General features: G+C 36.5%; 1 protein-coding gene across 1 annotated transcript; it reads right to left on the bottom strand.

Moving 5' to 3' along the window:
• Window positions 1-12,996: 12,996 nt before the first annotated feature.
• On the bottom strand, window positions 12,997-20,284 carry C1H9orf40 (chromosome 1 C9orf40 homolog). Its single transcript, XM_074281416.1, has 2 exons — window positions 19,490-20,284; window positions 12,997-14,125 (listed from the first exon to the last, which is right to left on the bottom strand). Exons 1-2 carry the CDS (start codon window positions 19,913-19,915, stop codon window positions 13,982-13,984), a joined length of 570 nt encoding a protein of 189 aa, XP_074137517.1. The 5' UTR covers window positions 19,916-20,284; the 3' UTR covers window positions 12,997-13,981.
• Window positions 20,285-22,107: the final 1,823 nt, after the last annotated feature.

The following is a 22,107-nucleotide window of genomic DNA, read 5'->3' as shown; positions in this document are numbered from 1 at the left end:
ATATGTATACATAAATATATCTTTTTTTAACTGTAGCTTGTTTGGGGGTGGGGAGGATGTAAAAGGGAAAAAAAGTACGCAGCAGAGAACCAAAGAACAATTTACAACGAAAAAAATGGACATTAATGAATGTAATTTCATAGATATATACATATATATGTATATATACTTTCTTGATCTGATAATTTGTTGTGTATTTTGAATCCTTCCTGATGTTCTGCTGATCATATGACAATATTCTCTTTTGTTTTGCTTTATTTTGTTTTTTATTCCTTTTCTCTTTTTCTTCTTACTCTTTTTTTTTTAAATAAAATAAGTTTTTAAAAAGGAATGAAAAAATTAGAAGACAATGTGAACTAACTCACTGGAAAAAAAATTGACTTGGAAAATAGATCGAGGAGAGATAATTGTAAAACTATTGGCCTGAAAGCCAAAACAAACAAAAAAAAAGAGCATAGACATCATCTTTCAAGAAATTGTCAAGGAAAACTGCCATGATATACTAGATATACTAGGTAAAATAGAATTGGAAAGAATTTACCAATCACCTCCTAAAAGAGGTCCCCAAACAAAAACTCCCAAGAATATTATAGCCAAATTCTAGAGCTCCTAGGTCAAGGAGAAAATATAGCAAGCAACCTAGAAACAAACAATTCAAGTATTGTGGAGACAGTATAACTCAAAATTTAGCAGCTTCTCCATTGAACAATTGGAGAGCTTGGAATATGATATTCTGGAGTTCAATGGAACTGGGATTGCAACCATGAATCACCTATCCAGCAAAGCTAAGTATAATCTTTTAAGGGAAAAAAATGGATGTCCAATGAAAGGACTTTCAATCATTTTTGATGAAAAGATCAAAACTGAATAGAAAATTTGATTTTCAAATACAGGGCTCAGGAGAAACAAAAGGAAGTTATCAGGAAAAAGAAGTCATAAGAGACTTAATAAGGTTTATTTGTTTACATTCCTACTTGGGAGAATGATACTTGTAACTCATAAAAACTTCTTTATTAGGACATTCAGTGATTTTTGGCAACTCTGATTATTGAGACAAAAAACAGAAATGTATGCTTACCAAGGGCATTTGATACTATCACTTAGGATGCCTACAATAAGAGTCCAAAGAGGAAAGGAATTCCCTATAGATGGTGAAGTATTCCAATACTATTGTTCAAGGATGACAATTGTGCCCATTGCATCATTGCAGCTTCTACTAAATAAGATCTGTAATTATTCAAGCAATTAGCCTAAGTAGCCATACAAGAAAACAAAAACAAGTGAATGAGAAAATCAATTGTCTTAACAATCATATGCAGTTGGGTGGACTTCCATAGAGCTAGTTCACTGGAAACACATAAAGAAAACAGATGAAAGAGACCCAAAATTGAATAAAGAAAGATTAAACCTTGGGAAATAATATGGTGGTTGTTTCTTCTTTCTGAAACAAAGGCTCCTCTTTTTTTTTTTTTTTCCCCACAACAATATTCTTTTGATAATCTTAGGATGTGAGCCTTTGGACACTACAGTCTCCAAAAAATTGAGGGTCAACCAAAAATTAATAGAAAAGTATATGATGTGCATGAACAAAATGCTGAGCACATGACCAGCATCAATGGCAATAAGGTTATCACCAGAGAACTTTATAGCCAGAAAAAAGATAAAAGACCAGTAATGTAGCCAAAGCAATAGATAGTGGGGATAGACAACTTATATGTTCCACTAGTATCCACCAAGTTAGATTCAATCTATTTAAAAAGGTCTCCAACACATCTTGTAGACTCAACAATGGGGCATTTACAGGAGGATGTGGATATGAATATGAATCATATAGACATGCTTAAGTTGCAATGTGTATAGTTAGGCATACCCAACAAAAAATTTAGAATTGAAAAAGATCTTAGAAAGTCATTGTGGTACCTCATTTTACAGAGTAGATCAAAGTATTTTTCAAGAAATTCAAATGTTGAGATATGGGTAAGTTATAAACTGTGACCTTGCTAGATAGTGCAGTAGATGGAGGGCTGAACATGGAATAAAGTAGACCTCAGTCTCATACACTTACTACCTTTGTTAACATATTCCCTTATTTATAAACTGAGGATAATAATAACTACTTCTGGAAAAGGAAATGGTAAATCACTCTGGTATCTCTGTCAAGATTATTCCAAGTGGGATTACAAAAAATTGGAAATGATTGAAAATGATTGAATAACAACAAAAGCACCTATTTATTGGTAGTTGTTGTGAGGATAAAAATATTCTATTTGTAAAGCATTTTGCAAATCTTTAAGTGCTCCATAAAAGATAATGGGGATTTGGTGGACTACAAGTTCAGTGTGAATCATTAGTGTAACATGGCAATCAAATTTTTTTTAAAAAGGACCCTAAAACAACAACACCAAATAATATACTCTTCACTGAGAGGCAAAACTTTCAGAACAAGGCAGAGAAGACACGTGATATTTTTACTGAAAAAGAGAAGCTAAAGAGGATCCACAAGAGTGCAAGGAGGAATGTGAGAGAGTGAAGATTATGGTCGAAGGAGAGATGATATTTTGTTTAGAGAAGAGAAAGATCAGGGAATATGTAATAGCATTTTAAACAATTTAAGGACTGACAAGTGAAACAGAGATTAAAATTGTTCTTGGCTTCAGAGGGAAGAACTAGATTGATTGGGTAAGAGGCAGAGACACAGATTTCAGACAATGGAAGATGTGGAGTTATAGTAGGGAGGAGAAGAGAAGTCAAGAAATTTCCTCAAGATCATAGATGTCCAAAAACGAAATGCTTTCCTTCAGGGCACAGTGGTTCTCCCCTTACTGAAGAACTAGTTTAATAGAAACAAGATGACTATTTGTCAGTAGTGTCAGTAGAAGGAACTGTCAGATATGAGTTGAATTAAATGGCCTTATCAGTCTCCTTCCAACTTTCAGGTTTTGTGAGAGATTAGTGCGTAGAAGAGACACAGAACTTTAACGTCATTGAAAAACCAAAAGTGTATGAGAAAGTTAGGACACATCTGCAGCAATATTAGAAATATTAGAAATAATGGGTATATGAATATTATAGAATATTATTGTTCTGTAAGAAATGACCAATAGGATGATTTCAGAAAGGCCTGGAGAGACTTACATGAACTGATGTTGAGGGGAATGAGCAGGACCAGGAGATCATTATATACTTCAACAACGATACTGTATGATGATCAATTCTGATGGATGAGGTCCTCTCCAACAATAAGATGAACCAAATCAGTTCCAATAGAGCAGTAATGAACTGAACCAGCTACACCCAGTGAAAGAACTCTGGGAGATGACTATGAACCACTACATAGAATTCCCAATCCCTATATTTTTGTCTGCCTGCATTTTGTATTTCCTTCACAGGCTAATTGTACATTATTTCAAAGTCCGATTCTTTTTGTACAGCAAAACAACTGTTTGGACATGTATACATATATTGTGTTTAATTTATACTTTAACATATTTGACATGTATTGGTCAACCTGCCATCTTAGGAGAAGGAGAGGAAAAGTTAGAACAAAAGGTTTGGCAATTGTCAATGTTGTAAAATTACCCATGCATACATCTGGTAAATAAAAACTATTAAAAAAAAAAAAAAAAAAAAAAGAAATGAATCGAGGCAGTTAGATGGTGCAGTGGATGGAGTGCTGGCCCTGAAGTCAGGAAGACCTGAGTTCAATTCAATCTCAGACATTTAACACTTCCTAGCTAGGTGACCCTGGTCAAGTCACTTAATCCTAATTGACTCAGCAAAAATAAATTAATAAATAGAAAAATAATTAATCGCAAATCATAATTTCTTGAAGTTATAAGAATGGGTAGAGTTTTTCAAATTAATAAAAGACTAGATGGCAGCTCTTCCTACTGGCATTTACATCAATATACAAAAATACATATCAAAAGATGTTTTGAACAAATGTATTACATGACAGAGAATTATACATTTATAATCTGTCTCCTATATTCTGCAGTTGTGTTTATAGATAGCACTGGAATGTAGGAAATATTGCTTTCTATTTTGGACTTAACATATTTTTTACAATGTTTAACATATATTGGATTACATACTATCTAGGAGAGAGGGGGGGACATTGGAACAAGTTTTTAAGGGTCAAAGTTGAAAAAATTATCATTGCATATGTTTTAAAAATAAAAAAAACTTCAATAAAAAATAGAAAAAAGGACCCAAATAAATAAAAAAAAATGTTGTCTTTTTCATAATAGCCCAAATCTGGAAATCAAGGACATGACCACTTATTGTGAAATTGGATGCAATAGAATAATTTGCTGTAAGAAATGACAAAGTGGACAGCTTCAAAGCAAACTAGGAAGACCTATATGAACAGAGGAAATTGAGCAGAAAAATTTATATGAAAACATTTAAGAAAAATAACTTTAAAAGGCTTTATCTTGGTGAATGCAACAAAAAACATGATTTCAGAGAATTAAAGATAATGTGCACGATGCCTTCATTTTCCAGATGATGATAGACTTGAAATGCAGAATAAGACATTGTTCAGATGTGGCCAATATGATTTTGCTTTCCTTTACTATGCATATTTATTACAAATGTTTTTTGTTTCTTTTTTATTGTTGTTTTTGTTATTGTTCAATGGGGTAGGAATGAAATTTGGAAAGGGGAAAATAAATGCTTGTAAAAAAGAAAAAGAAAAAAAAGGATTGTATTGCCCTTAGCTATAATTGACTCTACCTACACTTCTACACCTGCACTTTTGTGAGATCCCATTTTAAAATGTGACTGGGTCATAGTAACAATTAAAATAATTGTGTTTGCAAAACTCAAATACAGAATTAAACAATGATGCCTTATAATTACTGCCTTTCATTTATAGGACAACATATTTTTAAAGGTTGATTGAAGATACTGACTCTAGTACAATAGTACTTAGGACTAGATTGAGTCAAACAGGGTAGTGTCGTCACAATAGTGTGGCACTACAGCAACTGTGAGGCAAGGTTATGTAGAAACAAAAGTCCATTCAGATGGATTGTTTAGGCAAATCAAAGGATTGTTGTTAGACCTTAGCTCTGGAAAACAGGGGTGCTCCTATTATCTTGACATTTTTCCCCTTTGGGAAAAAGGAAGGCCTCTGAAAGAATCACAAGCCTTTAGGTCACAAAGGAGAGGCAGGTTCATTAGCCAAGATGCTAAAAGAGGTCAGCTGAGCCAGGACAAGAAGTGGCCTAGAGAGAAAATTCCTAGAAGGCACCTGTCAGTAAAATAGATCCCAGGTATTGCTATTAGCCATTGTTTGCTTCCAAGCAGAAAAGAGAGGGAGGAGGAGGGCAAAAGTGTACGGGGAAAAAAAGCCAATATTTGCTTGAATCAAGGCCTTGTTAGTTGGGCCTATAACAAAAGGGAAAAAGAATTAATGAGAATAAATAAGGACAGCCCTTAATCTGGAATCTTGGGCTCATCCAGGTGTTGACTGCTTCTGAGTCCGTACTAGACAAACACTGAGGTCTCTAGAGGGTTCTGCTGTCTACTCAAGAGCAAAGACTTTCTTCAGATAATCCAGGAGTGTACACTCATAAGTTTGTCTGTTGTGAGAGTAATCAAAAGGAGGGGCTAGGGATCCCTTGTTTGGACAATTGTGAGAAAACTGCTTGCATTAGTTTTTGAATCTGAGTTTCTCATCAGCATACTTGGTTAAAGATCTCTGAACAGCACACAGAGATGATCTAGGCTAGGGCCTCACAAGGCTAGTTGCAAATATGCAATAAGATTTTCTCACAATTCCATAATTTCATTGTAAGTCACATTAATGTCATGTGACAGATCAGACTACTTAGAGGGCTCTCAATGGACTAGTTTTGAGAAGAGAGATTTACATGTCACTAAAGTAATCAAAAAGACTTAAATCATAAACCATGCAAAGCAATAAAATAATTATCAATGTTAATTAACATCAAGTCTCCTTATATCCTAGTAACCCTTTTTCAATAACCATTTAATCAGTACATTTTGAGTCCCAAATGTCTCATGTAGTTATCTAGTCTCTAGATATCTTTTTTTGGATAATAGGCTTTGTTCTCAGGATAGTACTAAAGGGAGCTCTGCTTCTCTGATTCCATATCTACAGATTTCTAAATGATTTTGACTTAATATAATTTATCACTTAAATTTTTGAAACCAGAGAAATTCTTCAGAGAATTTCAGTTTATAGACTATTCTTGTTTCTATCCTTACCAAATCCTGTACCTGATTTAAGAAGCTTTAAAAAATTTATGAGTAAACAACCAAAAAAAAAAAAAAAAGAGCTTTTCTGCCTTTTGAAATTATCACACACTTTTAAAATGGGGAAATAATTTCATTTTCTTTATCAAAGATAAATATAATTTATATGTAAAATCCAATTTTGAGAACTTATCACCAAAATATGCTCAAAGCCTGAATTTCCATGATAGATAAATTTGGAAGCTAATCATATAATCTCTTGCTTTCTCAAAATGCATTCAACTTTTTTAGAAATGAGCTTTTAAAAATTTTTTTCTACCCTATTTTATCCAAGAAATTTTTACATGATCCCAAATATACTGATGGGGGTTGAGGTCGCTTTAAGATTCCTTTCTAATTGCCCAACCCATGGCTGATCTTGATTCACAAATCCTGGTCAAAGGCACCCTTTGAATATCCAGGCCCAGACCCACTATCAGCTCGGGCTTTCCCCCAGCCCTCACCTGATCTGAGTTAACTGAAAAGCCCGTCAAGAACTTGGAACCACCCACAATCTTTTAGGTATAAAAGAGCCAAGCAGAACTCCCTCTTTGTTGGCCCTCCCTGCCAACCACGTAGTATCCTTCCAGCCATGTAAGGGTTCCTGTCCGCCACCTCTGGCCCTGGCGTCTTTCTGAGCTTTACTTCCAAATTTCTACAATAAACCTTTTATTTATCAATCTAGGTTTTTGGGCCTGTAAATTCATTTACAGGGACACTGTGCCTCATGGGATTATCTATGCGCCGAAAACGGGGTTTCCCCCCTTTTCTTTCCCTCACTAATATGACTACGTAAAAGATATACAAATAAAACATTTACTAATAAAAAATCACAATTTCACAACCCAACATTCAGTTATGAGACCGCATATGGGTTTGTAAGTCATAGTTTAAGAAGCCTGGATTTAGAAAATGTTTATATTACATCTTTGTCTTATTACTTTGTTTAATGATTTCTCCCTTAGAAGGATATCATTACTATATTATAATTTTTTTCTTTTTTAAATTAATTTTATTATTATAACTTTTTTTTTTGACAGTACATATGCATGGGTAATTTTTTACACATTATCCCTTGCACTCCTTTCTGTTCCGAATTTTCCCCTCAGTCCCTCCATCCCCTCCCCTAGATGGCAGGCATCCCCTTACATATTAAATATGTTATAGTATATCCTAGATACAATATATATGTGCAGAACAAAATTTTTTTTGTTGTTGTTGCAAAGGAAGAATTGGATTCAGAAGGTAAAAATAAGAAGAAAAACAAAAATGCAAACAGTTTACACTCATTTCCCAGTGTTCCTTTTCTGGGTATAGACCATCAACCTGGAGGAGTTGGTTTAAAAAACCTTTTCTCTTTTTATGATCAGAAATGTCAAAGGAAGATTAATGAGAAGTTGCTATTAAGTGTAAACCTTTTACCTTTATCTTTTGGGGATACCAGACCCGTTAATTAGAAATCCTAATCAAAAAGCACCCCTTTGAAGTGTTGTTAATTCCAATAGGAGATTTGGGCCGGATACCGATAAGCATGTAAGCCTGAGAATCTTGGCTTCCTGAATCCTCAAAACTCCTTCTTTTAAAGGGCAGTTTCTAAACCCACTCCTTGCAGAGGGCCAAAGCAGCTTGCTCTGCTGCTAGGACCCTAGGAAGAGAAGACATTCTCTTCTCAGTGTCAGCCTCCAGTTACCTTGCAGAAGGACAAAGCCGCTTGCTCTGGCTCTGCCCATTGAGAAGGCATTCTCTTCTCAGTGTCAGCCTCCATTTCCCTAATAGGACGTTTCCACTAAAGTCATCAGTCTCTTAGCAAAACTGGCTTCCTATCCAACAATAAAGTTTCATTTTTGTCAGCAATTCATGGTTTCATGAATTCTTTCATGAAGAACCTTTGCACCGACCATAAAGGGATTTTTAACAACTTTCTGACTACCATTAGCTCCATCAGTGCTGATTACTGGGAAAATTGCTTCAAGTATGAAAGATCATTAATCTTTTCCAGTGTTTTAAACTCTGGCCACAGATTTTACAAGTTTTTTTTTGTTTTTTTTTTTTTTTTAATTTGTTTTTTTGGCTGGCTGGATTTTAAATCTTTCAAAGTAACAGAATCTAGGTCACAATCTTGTTCACCTAAGCTCAGAGACCATCAGTTCCTGAAGATGAGTGCAAAAGGGGGGTGTTATGCTAAGTTCAGGGCACAGCAAGCTGCTGAGCCTTACCTCTGGAAAACAGGGTATCTCCCCAAAATACACATTAAAAAGGATCATCCCATTAAAATATCTTAGTGGTGTTGAAACCATTTGCCAAGATGTTCTCAGCTAAAGAACTTTCCTCTTATCCCAACAGAGAACGGTAGTCACCATATTTTACAAAGGTTTAACTGAAGGCCAGAGGATCTTGTGAAACATTCCAAGAAATCAGTTTCTAAGTTTGAGACGGTAGCTGGATGATCTGCCTTCTAATTCAAGTCTAGAAATTAGGATCATAATTATTTTCCTTAGCTGATTATCTAAAGGAAATGTAAAAGTCAATTTGTTCTAATTATATCAAGAATAAATTCATATCACAATACACATGTAATGTATTAAATACCCAGCAGTTATTTTATCCTAAAGATGGTAAGGAGATACTGGAATGACTGAGTAGGAAAGTGACATGGTCAGAACTGGAGTGTAGGAAAATCACTTTGTCAGCTATATAAGGATAGAATGCAATGAGACCCATTTGAAGCATCCACTAGCAGAGTACAGAGAGCATTCTGCTCTATATAGTTAAATGTAGTAAGTATAGTGATTAATATTTGTTGAATTCTCTTCAAAGGATCCTTAAAATATTCTGTCCATACTCATTTAAATTAAATCATGCTATGTGTTGGTCAACCTGCCCTCTGGGATGGTATGGGGGAGGAAAGGGGAAAGGTTGGAACAAAGGGTTTGGTAATTGTCAATACTGTGAAATTGCCCATGCATATATCTGGTAAATAAAAACTATAAAAAAATTTTTTAAATTAATTAAATCATGCTAGAACACAAGTTGTTAACCTGAAGTTGGTGAATTTAAAAAAAATTAACTATTGCAATAGAACTGATTTTTTTGTACTTTTCTGTATCTTTTATTTTTGCAATTAAAATGGCTTTCAGAAGGGGTCTATAGGCTTCATCACACTGCCAAAAAAATCCATGACACATGAAATGTCTAAGACTCTTCCTTTTCCCCTCTCCCCATGCTAGAATTTGAAGGATACTCTTATAATTTTTTATTTTAGATTTCTTTTCCTACATTCATATCTATTAGCATTTTAGGAAAATGTATTTGAAAAAAAGTTTTTGGTTAATCCAGAAAAGGAAAATAATTACCAATCAACAAGCATTTATAATATCAATGTATGCCTAGCACAATGCCAGGCCCTAGAGATAGAATTACAAAGAATGAAACAAAGCCATCTTCCAAGTGCTTAATCTCTAAAATAACACAAGACAGGTCATGTGACACATTCAAATGGTGTCATTGGCTTCCTTGAATGAATGGCATACTCTAGGCCTTAGTTGCTTAATTTGTGATCTGTTTACTCCTCTACTTTACAACCTACTATCTACTTTACATCTAGTAATTATGTATAATTTCCACCTTTCAAATGCAAATTCCCCAAGGATAGGGATTTTTTTTTACTCTTTTTTTGTTATCTTTAGAATTTAGCATAATTGTTTTTTCACCTAGTATGTACTTAATATTAACTGATAACCTCATTACTCGTGATTATTACTCCTATAGAATTATATAAAAGATGAGGCTTAAATAGCCTAAACTACTTTCACTGAAGTACTACTTTCATAATTCCTATTTTCTATCCAAACTAGACAATGTTTTCTGCCAGCTTTTCTTTGTGTCTGGTCATCTTAGACTTAAGACATACCCTACCATCTTCACCTGTTTAAATCCTAGCTAACCTTCAAGGTTAGGCTTGTACTCTTCTACATAGCTAAATTCATCCTTCTCAAATCTCTTGAGTTATAAGACTTCATACCTCTTTTATGCTCAAATACTTCTCATTTGCATAATATTCTATTTTGTATTCAAGTTACTTATATAAATGCTCTATCCCCTACTGGATCTTAAACTGCAGAGGACAGGAAATATACATTATCTTTGTTTAGCCCCCACTAAATACTTTTTGCACAAAGCAGGCACTCAATACCATATTGGTTCAAATATAAGATGCCCAGAAAAATATTTGAAATCTCACATACAGAGGTACTTAAAGTATGAATTTAGATTGAAATCCAGCTTTAATATGCAAAACTTGGGGTGGAGGGGGAAGGAAATGGATCCTGTATTTATATACAGGAACTACACACATTCAAACATTTACTCTTAAGTTTGTCCAATTAGCGAAGCCAAAATTAAATAATTTGATGTTTATTCAGGTCACAAGTTCAAAAGTCTTTTTAAAAAAATAGTTTCATAGTGATAGAATGTTGAGCTAAAATAGACTTTGTAAGAATCAACTAGTCCATGCCCAAATCTTATACTTAAGAAAACTAAGGCCTAAATGTTATTTAAAAACTTGCCCAAAGCTTTAGCAAGAGAATCATACATTTGCCAACACACTAAACAATTTAATTTTGTAATTACTGTTCCTTTTATAGGTTTATAATGATCATTATGATTTAGATGTCAGTAAAATCCTGGTTTTTTTTCCCTTTGGAAATGATTTTATTACAAATTAATGATAAAATATTGAATTCAATATTTTATCATTAATTTGTAATCTCATAACATTACTGTCAAATTTTGAAGGCTTACAGTAAACTCACTTTGCCAAAATCTACCCTGGTATCTAGCTCCAAGTTAGAATAGCTGAAATTGGATCCATTGCTTTGTGAAGAATTAAAGATTCCAGGAACTGTTTTCTTGTACATCTGACATTGCTGGCATTACTGGATTCAGACGGATTCTTCAAGATCCATCTTTATTCCATCATCTTGGAACACTAATACAATCAGAAAAAATCTCAATGCTAAATGCATTATGATCCAATGTCACCTGAGAATCAACTGAAGGAACTAGGTATACAGCCTAAAAATGAGGAAGGGGAAATATAGGAGTTGATAACTGGGTGTTACAATGAATAGAGTAAAGAAAATCTAAGTGTAAATGTAATCTTACTGGATGACCATGGGCAAGTCACTTATTGTTTGCTTTGGTGGCTCAACTATAAAATGAAAATAATACTTCATCAACTTCAAAGTTTATTGTATTATATGGAATATTTGTAAATGGCTGAACACAGTTCCAAGGGATTATAGTAAATACTTAATCATTTCCTTCAAGTCTTTGAAGGGCTACTGAGGGAAAGGGATCTAGGAGCAATGGAAAGGTTGCACAGAGACCAATTTGGGCTGGATGTCAGGAATACCTGGACTTCCTCAGAAAGTGTTGGTCTCTTTTTTGAGTCTTCCAGCAGGTAATAAGTACTCTTTGGAGGTAAGGATTCCTTTCAGGTATGCACTAACCTACAAGGGCCCAAATATACCAACTTTCATTCTACCATGTATATCAGCATTGATATGTGTGTGAAAGGAACTTTTTAAACTTTAAAATCTAATGTAATGCCGGAGAAACCGAGGCAAGATAGAGATTAGAGAGTTTTTAATATTTTATTTATTGGAGGGCTTAATTGATTGACTGGATCAAACTCTCATCTCAATGTATCCAGTATTGAATGTGAGACTCCAAGTTTTTTTTTATATACTTCAGTGAAAAGAGAAACAAAGGCAGAAGACAAAAAGCAGGAATTTCCAGGGACAGACCATAAATTCGGTTCTGACAGATTGGGGGTGAGAACTATAAATTCTTACTAATTGGGAGTTAAGGAGATGTCCAGCTAGAGACAGATAGTCTTGAGGAATAGAGGTAGAAGATGTCAATTAAGTATCTGAGATAAGACATCTGGATCTTTAGTAATGTCAGCGTGGCTAGATCTGTACAACCCTAATTATCTCAGCCCTAATGAATAGAAAAAAAAAAAGGGGGGGGGGAAGGGTTTGCATACTTACTCAGGGAAATTCAGATATAATTCAGGGAAACTAATGCAGGGAAACTGAGGTAGAACAATTCAAGGAGACTGGCATAACACTAGTAAATATGAATTATATTGTGCTTAGAATCATGTATCAATTCAGCACTAGCTGAAGTCAGGTAAATCCTCTGATGTAAAAACTGATTAAGTAAAGCTTAAACCACTTGACAGTCTTTGAAACTATCTATATTTGATGTTCATATCTATATCTCTTCATCTCTACAATGCTCACACACATACATACATTTATATAATGCCCATATCTCAGGGTAAATTCTGTTCACATAGAAAAGGGACACAAAATTATAGGAAATCAGAATACCTATGTCCAAAAAGCATTTCTAGGAATAATTAAATGATTTCAGTATGGCAAATTCACTTTGTAAAAAAAGATCAATAAAATTAACATACAGAAAAATTTGAAAGTTATGTAAATTCACCAAAAAACCAAAATCCTTTTTGTTTAACTAGTCTCTTACAATGGAAACTATTATAAACTCTCAGAGCTCACAAGACAACCAAGATTTTCCTTTTTGCCTTAACAGAATTAGGATTGTTCTGTATCTAATGTAAATGAAAAAAAAAAAAAAAATTACATAAATACAAGATAACAATCTAACAGTTATATAATGTTGACTTAATCACCGACACTTGAGTAACTTAAACACACAATAGAAACTTTATTTTTCTTTAGCAAGGGCTTTATAAAGCTTACCATTATGCAACAGTAATAATAAACTTTAAAACTTGGTCATAATACATCATAAGATGACAAAGCCAAAGCAATTATACATTGGTCCAGTATGACAAGTTTCTTATCATTTAAGAGAGAAAAAACTTCATTAGTTTAAAAAAAAAAAATAACTAAACCAACCAAACTGATTGTATGATAAAATTTCTTTCCCCTTAATCCCCGGGGGAAAAGGAGCCTTTGATCCGTTCCCACTGCTCCATATCCACCTCTGATTGGACATTTTGGCACAACTCAACATAAGTCAAATTATATTGATAGCTGTACAAGCCCAAATGCAAAGAGTGCTTACTGAACTGTCCACTACTTTACATTACACAGCATAGGGAAAGTGTTCTTTAAAAATGTCATTAGTTCTCAGAAAGAGAGAACATCCTGACAAAGCCACCTTTTTAGCTTGCATAGATGTTATGACAGCTTTTTTGGTTCCACTAAGAACACAGGTAACAAATTGTATTAATATAGTATTTACTATTATTAGCATTTGTTATAAAACTTCTTAAATGTCATGCACCACAACTAAACCTTTTTTGGTTTAATATTCCAACAGTTCTCAGTCACCTCTCACACTGCCAGAACTCCTAAACTGGCTAGAGATAAACTCAGGTTTAAAGTTTGAACATATTTTTCTTCTTCAAGCATCAATGTTTTAAAACATTTCTGTTTTAACTATCCTTTGTCTTTGACTACCCAGGAAAAATCCCTTTCAGAAATGTCTCAACATTTTTCCTATAAAAAGTCCTTCTCTCTCTTTTTTTTCCAGATGGAGTACTACATTTCAAAATATCTGAAACATTCATTTTCTGAAGAGAAGCAGGTAGATTTGGAAACAGATGAGTATCCTTAAATGAAACCTATCACCACTATTTCATCTGAAGCAGATCCATTTGTCAAGATTCCATGTCAATTTCAACACCTTCATCCTTGCTGCTAAGAGTTGCTTCAGTCAGTTTCTCAATTTCTGACAGATCAATGGAAGGTAAAGGATTTCTCCAGTACTGGAATGTATTATACTGCCAAAATTCTTCAATGAGCTGTTAGGGATAAAAACATACCAAAATTATTCAGTGGTTTAGAGAAAAGATAAGTCACTAAGAGAAACAATTTTCCCTTTTAAAAGGAAAACCAAAAAAGGCTTCATGTTTTATTTTCAAATTTCAAAAATATGTACATCTAAAATACTACTATCAAAATGCATTTCATTATGTAATTGCATATTTTAATTTATAATACTTTACTATTTCTAGGTTTTTACAACTATCACTTGTTATTACTATGAGTTGAGAAGTTTGTGACAATTTTTTTTAGACTATTTTAATTTTCTCCTGTAATGTCTTCAAAAATATTCTTGTATCTACAGCATAAGAATGGAATTTTCCAATTGGTGATGAAGAAATTAAATATCTATAAAAACATAAGCACAACAACCCTTTGTAAGTACCATATTTGTTTTCAGTTAAATCAAAACACACACACATATAACAAGTTACTTTGATGATGATTAGTAAATTTATTTCAAGGAAACTTAAATTAACTTTTAAAAACTTTCTTTGCAATTGCCTTCAAAGTCTTAGCACATTCTTGGTCTTTGATGGTATATCTGGTTTCTGAAAATAATCAAAAGTTGTTCTGAATTAAACCTGATGAAATGATAAGCTTATCAGGCGATATTGCATCTGGTACTATAATTAATACTACAAAAGTATGACTATCAAGTAATGAATATTTCCTATGTAATCTTTCTCAGAAGGCAATTCCATATGAAGTTTTAAACATGTTCTGAATGTCAGCAATAACAATAGAATAAGGGCTTGCTCTTCACTTGTTTCAATCAAGTATGACTTTTCATAATCTTATTTGGGGTTTCCTTTTCATGGCAAAGAGAGTGGAATGGTTTGTCATGTCATTCTCCAGTTCATTTAACAGATGAGCAGCTGGGACAAATGGGTGAAGGGACTTGCTCAATGTCACACTGCTAGTGTCTGAGGTCAAATATGAACTCATGTTCTTCCTGGCTCCAGGCCTGACATGCTATCCACTGAGCCACCTAGGGAACAGCACCTTAAACTAGTTGTTAACTCATTTGAGTTTACTCTCCCCTTCATGTATTCTCTATTACAACTAAACACAGAATGGGACGGAGAGAAGGTATTAGAACAAGGTGGCTAGTGATGCATTCTATTCTTTCAAGCAGAAAGGCTTCAGGCCTTCTTGGTCCAGCATCCATTGTGATTTTCTTTGATCGACTTCTGAAATGAGCCTGGTTTTGCTTCCTTTGTCCCTATGTAATCATAATAAAATGTCACCAATTTAGAGATATAAGTCAATTCTTATGTTGCCATCTCTTATAATCCCACCTCATTTGGGGTTTACATCTTTCCACAGGGAATGGAATAAAATCAAGATCATTCTCTAACTTGGCAATTGATTAAATGTGGAGAATGAGAGAATGTGAAGAATCAAGGATGAGTCAGATGACTTGGAAGAGGAATAGTGATCTCAACACCAGTAAAGAAGGTAAAAGGACGGTTATCTTTGGGAGAAAATGAGTTCTGTTTTACTATCTTTAGTTTAAGAGATGCCTATGGGACATCCACAAGACAATTAATTGATGAGGTCCTTAGTGATGGATGTGGTAGACAGGGAGAAATTGTAGCATTGATAAAACTGTTCCCTGGAGTAGGCAGGGAAAGGTTCTGATAGAGATCAATTTAGCTACATGGTATACTTTCTTGGATGGTACAGTCAGAAATCCAAATTATGTCAAACCCTTGAAGGTTACCCTCTGTGAGGTCATGGGCAGCCGCACCATGTTAAATCTTGTCAGGAATCTCTATCATGTTCCTGAGATTAAACTTTCCATATAAATCAATTTATGGCACATGCCATCTTTGCTGCACTCCTTTGGGTCAGTCCTCCACAATACTGTCTCATGAAGTCTCTAACTCCACCATGCCTTATGGTGTCTCTCTTCTCAAACTATATTTCTCCTCCTTACAGCTAACCAACTTTTTTAGGTGCTTAAATCAATTTCAGGATTTATCTTGCTAGCTAAGGGCATGCCCCAACCTCATGGGGTGCTCCCTTTCTCCTGGATAATCATCAGTTACACCAAGGAACTTGTATTACATTAATTATTAAAATCCTTTCTTTCTAACTATATGTTCTCCCACTCTATTTCTTATTTACTACTCCTGGTATATCTATTTCATTTTGTCTGTAACCTCTTCTCCCAAATAAACCTACTTTTTGCCAAAGAGAATGCCATTGTGAATCTGTCACATGACTGAACCCCAACATTCCTAAAGACCATCACCTGATGCTACATCAACCACATAATAATGATGAGATTAGAACTAAGCAGGCTAGAGTTTAGATAGGTTGGTAAACTGTTTTCACAGAAATGATAGCCAAACTCAACAAAGCTAATGAGATTAACAGGAGAATATGTACAGGTAGAAAAGAATGGAGTGGAGTGGAAGAGGCAAAAAATACAATGAAAAACAATATAATTAAGTACTAGAAATAAAGTTATTATCATAATCAGGAATGGGGGGGGAGGATGGTTGAGTAATGGTGATATGATCAGAACAATGTTCTAGAAATACTCAATACTTTATTTCATGAGATGGGAGAGATTTAAGGTAAAGATCCGAATTAGGAGATTATTCCAATAAGCAAGTAGTCTTGGGTGATTAAATTAGGGTGGTGGCCAAATTAGTTTTGAAACGAATTCTTAATCTTCATTTTGCAGACTAGAAAACTGTCTCAGATAAAACTGAATTATTAGCCCAACGTCACACAGCACAGTAACCTAAAACAAGAAGTCTTTTGACTCTAACTTCCTCATCTACTAATGATGGAATGTGATGTATGCTGTGTAGACAGCAAAAAAGGCCAGTCTAACTTTTAATTCATGAAAGCAAGGAGAATAATGTGTAACAAAATTGGAAAAATATGTCTTGAAGGACTTAAAAATTGGAAAGATATTAAAATAACTCACATTTATATATTCTTTTAAAGTTTTCAAAGCAAACTAATCTAATATTAATGTTAGACAGCTTTAAAGAATATCTTCTAAGCAGGTTTCACTTGAATTAGCATATTAAAGAAAACCTATCTCAGCCTAGTCTTCCAGTTCTCCCCTTTATAACTTTTTTCTTAACAATGTCACTTAGAAATACATATATATATAACTTTGCAGAATGCAATTAATAATGAATTTTCTCAGAAGAATAAAAAAAGGTTGCTAAGTTTATAGGATTCAGAAAACTACAAGTGACTTAATTTGCCATGTTCCTATTTATTCTACTAAAAATGAGATGTCTTATTTTTTCCAACAGTAGATATGATTGTTTAAGAAATAGCTGAAATAATATAAATCTGTAAGAAAGGTGAAAATTAATGATTGAAATCATTAATAATTTAATGGTATTTGGTCCACTTAACCACTAGGGAAAAAAATTCAAATTCAAAATCATAGGAATAAAAACTTTTTTGGTGAGAAATTTTTAAAAATACACCCTTCAAAGTTGGTGAGATCCTGTGGTCACTACTGCTAGGCTCATAAACCAAAAAGATGAAAGAAGAAAAAACTATATGTACAAAAATAAGTTATTTAGTAGTAGCTCTTTCTGTGGTACCCCCATACTAGAGAACCACTAAAAAATTAAGGTATATGAATGTAATGGAATATTATTGTTCCATTATGAAATGGACAATTTTAGAGGCAACTGGAAAAACTTCTAGGAACAGATGTAAAGTGAAGTGAGCAAAACTAGAAGAAAATCTGTAACAATAACATTAAGAAGAAAACCAACTGGAATGATTTTAGAATTCCAACCCACAAATCCAGAGGACTGATGATTAAATATTCCACTTACCCAGAAGCCAGAGAGGCACTGGACTTAAAATGCTAAATGGGACATAAATTTTTGAATACAGATAATGCAGGAATTTGTTTTGGAGGACTTTGCAACTTTGTCATAAGGGTTTCATTTTTCTTTTCTAATTGTTCAATGAGGAGTGAAGAGATAATAAATACTTATAAAATTAAATTTTTTAAAATAACCTAAACAAAAGAAAGTGTCATAGAGAGGGAGGCAGACACTGATCTTCAGACTCCACAACAAATGAAACTGGTTTGGTTAGAAATAGATGAAATGTGGTTCAGAAATAAAAAGAGCCAAACATTCATGTTTTCTACAAATTCACTTTACTTGACTTTACTAATAGATATCTGGCTCTAGGTTCTTCCCTGATGATGTGATTGTTACTGAGAGCTAATTAATTTTTCCTTAATAAATTAGTTTAAACTTATCATGAGGATTTAATGTGAAAACAAAAAGGCTACAAAGCTGCAAAGTTAACTTTCCTAAAGCACAGGTCTGATTATGTCACTCTCCTCAAATTCCAATGACAAGTTAGTCCTCCAATACTTAACAGGGCTGCTGTAAGGATCAAATTAACATAATGTACACAAAGTACTTTGCAAACTTAAAAAAATTGTATATAAGTGAGTCATTTCACTTTTCCAGTTTTCAGGTCCTTTAAGACATGCCTTTCCAATTTTGTTGCACTTTATTCTCCTTGCACTCATGAGCTAGACTGAACTTTTTGGTCCTCACATACACCCCACTCCATCTCCTCTGTGTTTTGCATGTTTTCCCTTATGAACCCACTTCCTCCTTAACTCCATCTTTTGGAAATCCCTGGTTTCCTTCAAAATTCAGCACAAGTATCACCTTTTACATGAAGTCCTTCCAGATCCCCTCAGCTACTAATGCAACGTTATGTTGTATACATACACACGTTTATATCTGAGGGGAGTCATTCAAACTCACTATTTGAATTTCACAGTGAAACATATTTAAGAATGTATGTTATGTACACACACACACACACACACACACACACACACTCTAGGACAGCATGGAGGTTCCTGGAGGGTAACGGCAGTTAGTGACACTGATGATTTTTATGGGACTAAATATAAACTTGAGCCATTATTAGCCGATGGCCTCAGATCAGATCAGCTCACATTTGGAGTCAGAGGGCCCGGGTACCAATTGCGGCTCAGCCACCAACCGTGCGACCCCGGACAAGAGACTTTTAACTTCCCCAAGTCCTTGTGGTCGTGAGGCCTCTTCCAGGTTTTAAGATTATGAGGCTAGCCTCTTTGCTCCCGTTCCTCCCAGGAGGGTTACAGAACACACCATAGATGTTACTGAGCATGTGCGAAGGTGCAGGGCCAGCAGCGAGCCCGAGGCCTCTGCCGAAGCCCGCCTCCTGCCCCCGCGGAGGGGAGTGGAGGAAAGGGGACGTCCTCCGAGGGGCCGGCCCAGGAAGGAGGCGGGAGGACGCAGGCCGAGAGCCCCGGTGCCCCAGTCCAGACTTACCTCTTCTTCGCCGGGCCTGGAGCCTCTTGGCCGCGGGACCTCTTCTCCGGCGCCCCGCTCGGTCTCCGAAGCGCAGGTCCGGATTAGTGTAGGCGGTCCGGGCTCCTCCCTGGGGCCACGCAGCTCGGCTGGTGGTTTGGGCTCCCCAATGTCCATGCGGGACCCGTCCCCAGGGGCCGGGCCGCTGGGGCCCGCGGCGTCGCCGGAGCGTTTGCTGGGAGAGGACAGGAGCTCCGCCATAGCCCCTTCCTCTCGCTTTCGTTTGCGGCGCAGCTCGGAACCGTTTACCGGCAACCGAGGCCCGAGCGCCGGCGGCGACCACGGCGATGGCGGCAGCGGCTCGGGGTCGTCCAGGCGGCCGCAGGGCAGGAGCCGCTTCCAGGGCACGTGGAACGCCAACGGCTCCGCCGCGCGCCGCTTGGCCATCAGCCCACTAGGCTTGGCCTGAATCAGGCCCTGCTCCCCAATTGATGGGATGCGGCGAGAGCCGGGGGAGGGGGGTTGGGACAGACTGAAGATAAGGGTCTGACACCGGCTAGAGGGAGGCGGGGTCGGCAAGTGGGTGTGGGGAGCCGCGGTGCGCGCGAAGAGCCCGACGTGGGCACGCAGCCTGCAGTCCGGACTCTGGGAGGGTTCTGCGCTCGCGCAGGTGTCAGCAGGCGGTGGGGGTGGTGGGCGGAGGAGGTGGCGGCGGGGGCAATGCGGGTTTCGAATCTGCGCGCGTGCTCGGTGCGGGCGGTCCCGGCCGAGCCAGCTGCTGGTTGGCGGTGGCTCCGCTACCGGAAGTTTGCGGTCTGCTCGGGACGGAGGGGGGCGTTGCTGGGCTTGGGGAAGGTAACTGATTCTCAGCTAGCTTTGCTGGAGTCCAGCGGCCTGGCGGGAAAGGGGAAATAGCCTAGTTCATTCCGTGCTAGGCCATCTAGCGTCTTTTGGGACCCTGTGGCCTATATAGGCCTAATGGGCGCCACCTATTAAGCTTTTTAATAAAAAGACATTATGTTATCACTTTAAACAATATAATCCCTTTGTAACCTCGGGACCACCCTAGAGGAGATGAACTCCGTAGGTGGAAATCTACCTTTGTAGATCAGCTAGCACTTAGTAAAAGTTTATTGTGCGCCGTTACTGTGCTAAGTGCTTAACGGCACTACCGGTCCTCCAGGAGCTCTCCTTCTGAAGGGAGGAGTCACGTGCCTGTCTCTTCTGGGGCTCAGAAGTGTAAGCTGGAGGCTGCCCAGAGCCACCGCAAAGGCCTTTCCTGGAAGAGCAGAGAGAAGCATTTTGGGTAGCAATTTATCTGTACCTTGAAAGTTTTTAGGAGAGTCCTGATTTCACTTAGGTCAGTGGTCCTCAGACTTTTTAAATAGGGGCCACTTCACTGTGTCTCAGACTGTGGGAGGACAGAACTATAGAAAAAACAAAAGCTCACATTCTGTCTCCTCCCCTCAGCCCATTTGCCATAACTGGCGGGCCTCATAAACGTCCTCAGCACGTGCATCTGGCCCACGGGCCGTAGTTTGAGAACCCCTGACTTAGATATTAAGTGCACATTAAGGGCAAAAATACTGATTATAGCTTTGCCAGTAACTCATTCTCTGATCTTGGCAAAAAATTTCCATGACCCCATTTTCTATGTGAAATGAGACTGGATAATATCCAAAGTCTCTTCCAACTCTTGTTCTATAAATGTTTATGCGCATTCATGGTGATGTGTTTTAATTTAAGCTGACCTTTTCAACTTTTGAATTAGGCACATTAAAATGTATCTAATAAATGTAAAGATAGACCTAATTTTGGGGGAAAACCAAGATAATTACTAGTCATTACATTTCCATCCAGTTATCCCTTCAAAAATGCCACATAATTATAGCCCTAAAACCCGCTGGACAGTTCCAGGAGTAGAATCATGGTTAGAAACGATGAAAAATATTTCCAAAACATATCAAAAAAGAAACTTAGCACTGTGCTAAGGGGTTAACATGCTAATGGGTGAGAGAATAGAGGATAGAAAAATAGGTTGGATGGGAAAGCCCCCAAATTCTTAGGGTGCAACATCAACACAAATGGCAAACATCTGTTGATCACACTTGTTGACAATACCACTGCTTTGCAAAATGTAAAACATGGCAGTACTTGCTCCAAAAACATGAAAAAGCTAATTCATTTTATTGTCCCGCACTGACTTCTGAGCCTCTATTATTAGAGTACAAGAAACCACCTACTTATGGACTGCTTGAAAGAACTAGAAAACTCTACGACTCCCATCATAGGGGAGAAGAATAGGGCTTTAATTACTTGAGATCTATAAATACGTCAGTCTCTCCTCCTACCTGCATTAAAATATAAGATCTTTTATAAGTCAAGACTTAGTTTTGTTCATTGTCTGTCACAGGGCCTTTAAATGTTCGGTTCTGTCATCTCTGGGCAGATCAGTGATTAGCTTTATAAGATGAACACAGATTTTGGTACACCACCAGTACAACATGGCATTGTGTGAGACTCACATTAGGAAGCTGGTTTTGGGGCAGCTAGGTGGCGCAGTGGATAGAGCACCAGCCCTGAAGGCAGGAGGATCGGAGTTCACATCTGGCCTCAGACACTTAACACTTCCTAGCTGT

This window comes from Sminthopsis crassicaudata, chromosome 1, assembly GCF_048593235.1.
Source record: "Sminthopsis crassicaudata isolate SCR6 chromosome 1, ASM4859323v1, whole genome shotgun sequence".
In the NCBI taxonomy this organism is placed as follows: Eukaryota; Metazoa; Chordata; class Mammalia; order Dasyuromorphia; family Dasyuridae; genus Sminthopsis; species Sminthopsis crassicaudata.
This window is presented reverse-complemented; position numbering and strand designations above follow the sequence as displayed.

Coding starts and splice junctions, on each gene's coding strand:
- C1H9orf40 (XM_074281416.1), bottom strand. CDS start 19,915: ATGGCCAAGCGGCGCGCGGCGGAGCCGTTGGCGTTCCACGTGCCCTGG. Junction 14,126..19,489: donor CCAGGCCCGGCGAAGAAGAG/GTAAGTCTGGAC, acceptor TATCCCTAACAG/CTCATTGAAGAATTTTGGCA.